Genomic DNA, 9,434 nt, shown 5'->3' with positions numbered 1-9,434 from the left:
CCATAAAGCTTAATGAACTTCCTATAATACCCAGCCAAACCCAAAAATCCCCTGACCTCTTTAACAGACACAGGAACTGGCCAATCCTGGATAGCAGAAATCTTAGCAAGGTCAGTGAACACACCCTCTCCACTGATAATGTGACCCAAATATCCAATTTCTTGATGTGCAAAAGCACACTTGGATAATCTGACTTGCCATTGATGCTGGAGCAACAGCTGAAGTACTTCTGCCAAGTGCTGCAAATGAAGTGCATAAGTAGCACTAAAAACTAAAATGTCATCAAAGAAAACCACTGCACATTTTCTCAACATAGGGGACAAATCACTATTCATAGCAAATTGGAAAGTATTAGGCCCTCCAGTCAAACCTTGGGACATGACCAAAAATTCAAAATGACCATTATGAGTTTGAAATGCAGTCTTGTATTCCTCTCCAGGAGCAAGCCTTATCTGATGATAACCAGATCTCAAATCCAATTTAGAAAACCAAAAGGCCCCAGCCAATTCATCCAAAAGCTCATCAATTACTGGAATTGGATATTTGCACTTAGCAGTTATGGCATTAAGATGCCTATAATCAAAAACAGGCCTCCAAGAGTGATCCTTCTTTTGAACCAACAACATTGGGGAAGAAAAAGGACTATTACTAGGCCTGATCACACCAGAGTCCGACATTTATTTTACTTGTTTCTCCAATTCATCCTTCAAAGCAGGGGCAACTCTATAGGGTCTGATGGCCACAGGACCAGCTCCAGGAATGAGAAGAATTGTATGATCATATTTTCTTCTAGGTGGTAATCCAGTAGGAGCTGCAAAAACTGGAGCAAATTTCTCAATAAGCTCTTGAATTTCCTGAGGTAATTCAGACAAATTAACTTCTTCAGTAACTAGCAAAGCTGACATTTCCATTACTGCACACAACTGAGGATTAGCATCTGCACCAAGCAAAGTAATTAACACCTGGTCTTTCTGAAAAGAAATCCAATGTTCACCCCAATCCACCTGCATAGGGCTGTTAGCAGCAAGCCAATCCATGCCCAATATGCCATCATAAGTTCCCAAGGGAAAAACCTTAAACTGGCTAGTAAAAGTATAACCAGCACAAGACCACTCCCCTGTTTTCAGTTGACTAGAACAAGGAATTAATTTTCCATCGGCCACTCTGACCATAGAGACTGGCATTGCAGAAACACCTGACATGGAATCAGCTACAACTGCATCAAGGAAGGTGTGACTACTACCAGAGTCCACCAAAAAATACAATGTACGTCCCTGTAACTGAACTCTGAGCTTCTTGGTTGACACAGCAGGGACAGTATAATCACCAATAGCAGCCGCAGACAATGTCATAGCATTAACTTCACCAACCATTTCTTCCTCTGAATTACTAGTCTCATCAGACTAACATTGCACACATTCCAACATTTCCTGAACTATATGCAACTGAATTTCCTGTTTACATTTATGGTCTCTGGCCCAACGTTCACCACACACAAAACATAATCCCTTAGATCTTCTAAAGGCACGCAAAGCTGACCATCTATCATCAGTTGTAGACAATTTAGCAGAATCAGTTACTTTCTTCTCTTCCAAGAATTTACTTGAATTTGGCCGACTCGATCCAGACATCACTGATGATGTTGAACGAGGAATAAACGGAAGGGGTTGTGTCGAAGAGCTAGTTAATTCATCTGACAACAAAGCCAAAGCATATGCAGAGTCCAAATCAAATGGTTGCTGAATGCCAACCAACATACGCACTGCAGGTGTCAATCCTTCCATGAAACGGGTCACATAATGCACAAGATTTGAGTGATCCTCATAAGCAGTCAATTGATCAAACAGTTCTGAAAACCGCTCAACATACTCTTCAACAGTGCTAATCTGACGGATAGAAAACAACTGACGCAATAAGTTTTGATGCTTGTTACGACCAAAGCGAGACATCAACAAACTACGGAATTCAGACCAAGATGCATTAGGTGCTCTACGCTGAACTGACTCCAACCAACGAGCAGCTGACCCATCAAACAGAGACGAAGCAAAGGATACCCACTGATTCTGCGGTGTGTTCCAAAAATAGAAATAATCCTCACAATGAGTCTGCCATAACTTCGAATTAGATCCATCAAACCTAGGCAACTCAATCCGGGGCCCTAATCCAAGAGCTTCAACAGGAAACTGACGGGAACTCTCCTGAGACGGACTGACATGTCTAGGGGAGTTGTGCTCTGAATTCATACATCGGACCTGAGGGGGAACGTACTTGGGGGGCGATCCATCAAGCCCAGAGGTGGCACCTTGCACCGGCTGCTTGCTAGCAGATGGATCTCGTGGCGATGGAGGCGGTGTGGCCCCAATTTCTCCATGGATCTCATCGAGGTCGATGCTGAGGGAGAGCTTGACGTCCTCGATCCGCCCCGAAAGCTGATCCAGCTTGGTGTCGAGCTTAGCGAGCGCGGTCACCGTCGCCTCATTCCGCTCGGAGGAGCTCTTAGCGAGAGCGGCGTCGAAATCTGCCCGCAACAGCTCGTACAACGCCTTCGTCTCCGGTGGAATTCGATCCATGGCCTCGGCGCGGCGGCAGTCGACGAAGCGGGTGTGGTGGGGGTGGCGAGGGAATTCCAGGATGGGGTGCTCTGATACCAGATTGTTAGGTGATCTCTCTTTCTCTATTACTCCATTGATTTCAAATTCGAACTACAATTCGAAGAGAGGGGAACTGAGGAAGAAGATGCAGATACACACGCAAGCCTCTTGGCCAACTGGCCGTTTGCCACCGCCTGCCTCTACACGCACACCAACACTCCCTTAAGTAGTAACGGTTACTAAGCCCATTCCGGCCCAACGAGCCGAGCTGGTAAACGAGGCTCCCTTCTGGGCCGGCCCGTTGCTTGAATTAACTTCTCGCGCTCCTCTGATGCACTTCCACTGGCTTGATCGCTGACAAGCTCCATCGCGTGAGAGAAGCCAACGCTTGGATTTTCTCCACCCCTCGAGCCATGGATTGCTCTCCCAGGGAAACGGCGTGGATCGGGCCAGAAAACCCTCCGGCGGTGAGCGACCAAATAGCGCGATCGTTTTCCACGGGCTGAGTTGCCGCGCAGGCCATGCGCCCTGGATTTCGACGGGGATCCCCCCGGGATCTCGGATAACCAAACGAGGCCTAAATGTCTTAACCGTAGTACAACTTTATTATTGTATCAGTTCGCTTTCCCTAAAAAAAAAATGTATTAGTTCACTTGCCGAGTTGTTTCCTTTCTACCTGTTGCTAGCGGGGCAATTTAAGCCTCCCCTGTTTATCTGGAATCAGCATTGGATTCTATTGTGAGCCTTTGGCCATACTAAACCTATAGCTTCCCCAATTCTCGATCCCACGAACCCTAGTTCCAGTTCAATCATGCCATCTCACGAGTCACGACGGGTCGCAACTACCCAACAGAAAATAAACAGCTAGACTACATGACAGGCAGCGGGCGTGCAAGCTCTACCATGACACAACTTATTGAACAGCGAAGTTTACTGCAACAATTTCCGTCAGTGAATGGTGAACGAAATAGTTGACAACTTACGAGCCACAGTACATTAAGAAGCTATGAACTCTTACAATAGGGCAAAAACTGAAAGAAAACTCGGGTCCACGGCGTAAGGCTATGCTGTTTCCCTGGCAAGGCTCCTTCCCTGGCAGATGATCTAGACAGTTGTTATTCCTCGCTGCTCTACCGGTACTCCTGATGATGGAATCTGGCATATATCGCTCCAGGGATCATCTGACCTGCCTCCATCTTAAACCACCACCCTTCTGCCCATGGCAAAACAATAAGGTGCAAGGTTGAGGGCACCGGTGCGCATATTTAGCTCCCCGCATGCACGAAAGCAAGACCAGCTTGTCGGCGAACATGTTCAGGCACAAGCCTGTTGATGAGGTCTTGTGAAGCATTGGCCAGCTGCAAAAATAAAAATAAAAATGCAGATCCCATAAGCACAACAGCACAAACAGGTTGCATACATTTTTGTCAAATTGCAAATGAGCAGCCTAGTTTTTCTCTGATGCACTTACTTCATGCTTGAAGTTGAACAGAGGTGGGAACGGGCGTCCGTTTGGCAGGCGCGCATTAGGCTCCCGTAGCTCATCAAAGAAAGGATGCGCACATGCGTCAAGCTGCACGCGGATATTCAAATGCATGAGAATAGCCATCATGCTATAGCAAAACATGTTACATGACGACTAAATATCAACTCGTCATCTGCCAAGCATCGATCTATGGTACTGGATTGGCGGTCCTCATAACTATGATTATGATGGTCATAGAAGACTAGTACTGGTCAATCTAGTTTGACAAATGTACACTACACACATATACATAAATAAGTAACCAACAAGCAATAAGGAGAATTATATATCTGATTGTCTCTAAAAGACCATTCATATTTACATTTACGTTCATCTGTTCCTCTCCTACTTGCCACAACAAACACCTAGAAGAGCAAGCAACATGAAAAGAAAAAACTTACAGCAGTGCAACGGAGGCTTGGTGAATATTGAAGAAGACGTGAAGCAAGATCTATGGCTTCAGGAGGCATTTTCTTGTGGAAAACCTGATCACAGCAAAGTGCAATCAGTACACGTAGGCATCACATTACATGGTTAAGTATATTACAGCAGATCTTATATACGGCTGGACTATATTAATAACAGTGAGCCACATATATTAATAACAGCAAATGTGATATATGATTGGATATTAGAATGAGATTGCAAGCCTACCTTGTGCCAAGGATGAGCTTTTATCTGCGGAAACCTAAACTCCGTATAATTCGGGTTCATACAACGTATTTCCTCCCGAGTTGGCGTTCCAAGAACCTACAAGAACATCACAAAGGTCAACAACATCTAATAGTATAAGCGAAAGAAAGATATATGGAATGTTTGCAGACCTTGATTATCTCTACGAGTTGATCGACTGCACTCTCTCCTGGAAATAATGGCTAGCAAAAACAAATGAAAGATCAGAAACTATAGTATTGACATCTTAGTTGGAACCTAGGAGGTTGCAAAATATGTGAACGAAACGAAGGAACTAACCTGACCAAGGAGCAGTTCTGCAAGAACACAACCAGCTGACCATATATCTATCGATATTGTATATTCAGTCGCACCAAATATAAGCTCCGGAGCACGGTAGTAGCGTGAGCATATGTATGATATATTGGGCTCACCCGCCACCTGATAGAACAGCACAAGAAAAATGATATCGGATTAGCAGGTAAGTAACATCAAAGTACTATGCAGGTTTATTGTAGCAAAGGAACAAAAGTTCAAATTGAGTGTCGGACATCCAATGTAAATAAATGAAGTGAAGATCAGAAACTTTGCATTCGGCTAAAGCAAGAATTCAGCAATCTAGTAAGGAAAAGCGGAATACAGAGATAATAGTTTATAAACCAAAACTATCTGAAGAAGTCAAACTGTAAGGTATATAAAAGTGACTTAATTTTAGTCTTAACACCTGACCAGCTATAAGCCTAAAACAGTAAGAATAAATCAAAATAGCACAGACCATGATGCCAATTCTGGTTCAACACTGAATAGAATGAGTAGCCTACACGACAGGACAAATGAATTGAAGCAGTGTGTACGTATCAGTAAACTCTTGGGGAAAGAGCCAACATACCAGAACTTTCGCGCTTCCAAAGTCGCAGATCTTAACTTGATGTGTTAAAGGATCAACCTGTATAATGAAGCAAGTGGAGGCAAGTTCAAAATCAAGCATGAAAAGCCATACATGAAAACCGAGCAAATCTGTTCAGTGTTCACTGATACATTTTTTTCAGAAAGGGGAAGACCGCGGCCTCTGCATCAAGTGATGCACACAGCCAGTGTTCACTGATACATACCAAAACATTTTGTGGCTTCACATCCCTGTGACAGACTCCTGGAACAGTATGAATGTACGCCAGCCCCCTGAATAGCTGCCACCAATGTAAAATTGACTTAGAATAGTTGCACAATGACAGGCACACATTTCACATTTATTCATTGGAAATTCACAAACCTGATAGGTGTAAAGCTTGACGTAGATAAGTGGCATCCCCTGTTTGGCATTACTGTAGTGCTTAAGCACGCGGTAGAGCGTCTCCGGGACATACTCCATGACAAGGTTCAGAAACAGCTCATCTCTACTTGTGGTTGAGAAGAAGCAGTGCTTGAGGGAGACAACATTGGAATGGATCATCGAACGCATAAGCTGCAGCTCACGGTTCTTGTACCGTCTGTCCTGCAGTACCTTCTTAATGGCCACCGTCTCCCCGGTTTCCAGGCATTTAGCCTACACATGCAACATTTCCCTAAACACCAGGCTGGTAGTCAACAACACAAAGAAGGAAACAAAGAATGGCTAGAGCAATCACCTGAAAGACGATGCCAAACGAACCAGTGCCCACAACGCGCTCCGCCATGTAGCTAATCGTCTGAAAAACAAAGCAGGACATTACCAACTGGGCGCCAAAGAGGCATCAGCTGTTGCTCATAGTAACAGATTTGAGCACTAGTGTTGGCCAAAATCTAACTGAAGCCGTCCAAATTTGTCCCAAAAACCAACAGTATTGAACACCACACAGGCATATTTGGAACAGATCTCTTGAGCAAACCATAGTTACACGAGGATCAAACAAATGAGCACTACAAAAATAGGCTGACAAGCTACATCGTCCTTGATAATTGATAAATTCAGCCGCTTTGAAACATTTTTTTCGTTCTTGGTAATCGAAGAAAAATCTAACCAAGAATCCACACAGCTATATTTCAATGACTTGTCATCATCACCAAAGCACTCTATACATAGCTAAAGAGAATAGCTGCAGGAGAACAGATGCATCTCACCAAGGCAAGAACTGGCCGTGCAAACTCAGGCCCAGAGACACAATAAGAGACGCTCAGCTCACCTGCTTGGGCTCGCCGTTCTTGCCGCCGATGGTGGTGGAGATGATGTGACCGGTCATGGCGTCGTTCCCCTCCGCATACGGCGCCTCGCCATCCTGCTGCTTCTGCTCAACAAGAGCGCCCAACGAAAACAACACGCTAAACATCAGCTCAACGGAACACCACGCCAAGAAACACACGGCCAAGACCATCCCAGCACAGATCCGGTTACCTTCTCGCAGGCGACTGCGGTGGGGGGCTGCTCGTCGAGCAGCATCGGCTCCGGCGCCGGCGCCGAATGCTCCATGTGGCTAGGGCGTGAATGGGGCGGACACGGTGGGCTCACACTTGCATCCACCTACGCCTGGTACTCTTCTCTGGCTTGGATTGGCTTGGCTTGGCTTGTAGTACTGTGATGTGGGTGGTGGTGCCTTTGACCAGTGAAGGGAAAGTGGGGGTGGGGGTGACCAAGACGAACAAGATGGGGAGTGACGTTGATCTATAGAGAGAGCGGTTAGCTGACCCTGTGTAAACAGCTAGTGGATTAGTGGGGAGGTGGATTAGACTGGACGAGCCTCGGGGGTCAAATTGCTGGGAGTACCCCGGGCATCAGGTTGGGTTTTATATAGTGTGCCGCATTTATTGCCGAGTAATGGGATTCATTTTTTGGTCAAAAGGATAAACAATGCCGCTAAAATATATTTACAGCATATTTTCAATTTCTGCCAGAAAATGAACTGAAAATATATGAGGATATTCGTCGTAGAAATTTTTGAAAATTGTACACTAATTGTTGTACAAATATACTAGGGTATTCGTCGGAGAAATTGATGGCGCATTCATGTCATACAGGAGAACCTTATTAGTGATACATATGTCTTTTTAATGCCCGGAGATACCTAATGGGTCTTGTGTCCCATTACAACCGATTTGAAAAATAATAATTTATAAATAACAAAAAGAGTCAAAAAATTGCTGAAAATTTTCGGAGACGAGAATCTTGTAGTTATACTTGTATATAAAAAGTTTAGCGAAAAAGTGACTTCGGTGGACTCCTTGACATAAACAAAAGGAGTGAATATGTTTATATAGTGTCGATTTTGTTTTGTTTAGCTTAAAATACCATGAAACTCATTCCTTGGCGAAACTTGTCACACGGGGGCATAACACCGTATCATTCTTGTTTGCAAGGAGTTTCTGAAATTTTTGACTAACTTCGCAATACTTTAAAAAAAATCCAATTCAAGTGCATTGGCACCCGAGACCCAAAGATCGGCGTCATTTTAATGCCTCCTTATTTTTGGATCAAACCGTAAATTTGGTACTAAAAATACGACATCTTTTACATGACAGTTATGTGTTTTCACCCGAATAATAACCTTATTAGATAGTGCTAAAAATGTACTCAGTTTATGTGAGATATATTTGTAGAAGTAAAATTATCCAAACATTTTTATATGTCAGATAATGATGGATATATAGTATGCGGGAACAGATCAGCAATGCTTTGATAGTCCGGTTTCCGTGTTTCATACTGAGCATATATGTACAGTATCTATATGCATAAGTAAAAGCGAACCAATCTATAGTTTGATAGTTAGAGCAACTCTAGCAGACCATGCAAAATCCCGACCCGCAAAACGCGTTTGTAGTTCGGCGCGGATCTCGTTTGCGGGTCAAAAACGTGCACAGCGGAACAGAAACCATATATGGAACTGCATAATTTGAAAAAAAGTTTCGCGGGAGAAATTGCAACCGTAGTAGTTCATCACATACTACATATACTACATGATCAAACACTAATTCATTACAAACACTAGTTCATACTACATACTACATTCACTACTAGTACTAGAGGGGGTGGGGATCTAACCGCGGCGAGCTCGCGGTCATGGACGACGCGGTGGAGGAGCTCAATCCTCCTTGTCGGAGCTGTCGAGGTCGATGTACTTCGCCTTCTGCTCCTCGCGGATGCGCCGCCACTCGTCGTCCTTCTCCTTGGCAGCAAGGTTCATCGTGGTCACCTGCTGGAAAACGAGGTCGTCGAGCTCCTCGTGGTGGCGCCGGCGCTCCTCCTCCTTGCGCAAGCTGCATTCGGCAATGGCGGCCGCGACCGCGTCGACATATGCGACGAAGTCCTCGGGCCCGACGATGCCGCGGCGCACGATCTCCTTGGGCTCCTGCTTGACGACGACGACCTCGATCTCCTCCAGCTCCTACGACCACTCCCTCTTCACGGGGAGAAGGCTCGCGCCGAAAGAGGAAGAGTTCGCGGCGAAGGACGAGCCCTCAACGGAGGAGGGCGTACACCCGTGCCGACAGTCGTATTCCTCCGTCTCGCGGAAGCGGAAGCTCGGCGGCGGCGAGAGGCCCATGTTCGTCCACTTCCTCGCCCCGCGCTTCCTCGCGTCGTTCGACCGGACATGCCGCTCGTGCTCGGGGTCGCTACCGCCGCCGGATCTGCTCCCAGAGCCGCGGCCGGAGCTCCACACGGGGCCCCACATGGCGGC

The 9,434-nt window shown here is 45.5% G+C and overlaps 1 protein-coding gene across 1 annotated transcript; it reads right to left on the bottom strand.

The window, feature by feature from the left end:
* Positions 1-3,481: 3,481 nt before the first annotated feature.
* On the bottom strand, positions 3,482-7,447 carry LOC119329058 (shaggy-related protein kinase GSK2-like). The gene is made up of 12 exons (XM_037602046.1): positions 7,157-7,447; positions 6,948-7,049; positions 6,414-6,473; positions 6,059-6,331; positions 5,901-5,975; positions 5,678-5,734; positions 5,089-5,229; positions 4,941-4,991; positions 4,771-4,866; positions 4,518-4,601; positions 4,063-4,164; positions 3,482-3,949 (listed from the first exon to the last, which is right to left on the bottom strand). The coding sequence occupies exons 1-12, from the start codon at positions 7,229-7,231 to the stop codon at positions 3,857-3,859; spliced, it is 1,209 nt and encodes a 402-aa protein (XP_037457943.1). The 5' UTR covers positions 7,232-7,447; the 3' UTR covers positions 3,482-3,856.
* Between the last annotated feature and the right edge of the window lie 1,987 nt (positions 7,448-9,434).

The sequence above is a fragment of the Triticum dicoccoides genome, chromosome 1B, assembly GCF_002162155.2.
Source record: "Triticum dicoccoides isolate Atlit2015 ecotype Zavitan chromosome 1B, WEW_v2.0, whole genome shotgun sequence".
Taxonomy (NCBI): Eukaryota; Viridiplantae; Streptophyta; class Magnoliopsida; order Poales; family Poaceae; genus Triticum; species Triticum dicoccoides.
This window is presented reverse-complemented; position numbering and strand designations above follow the sequence as displayed.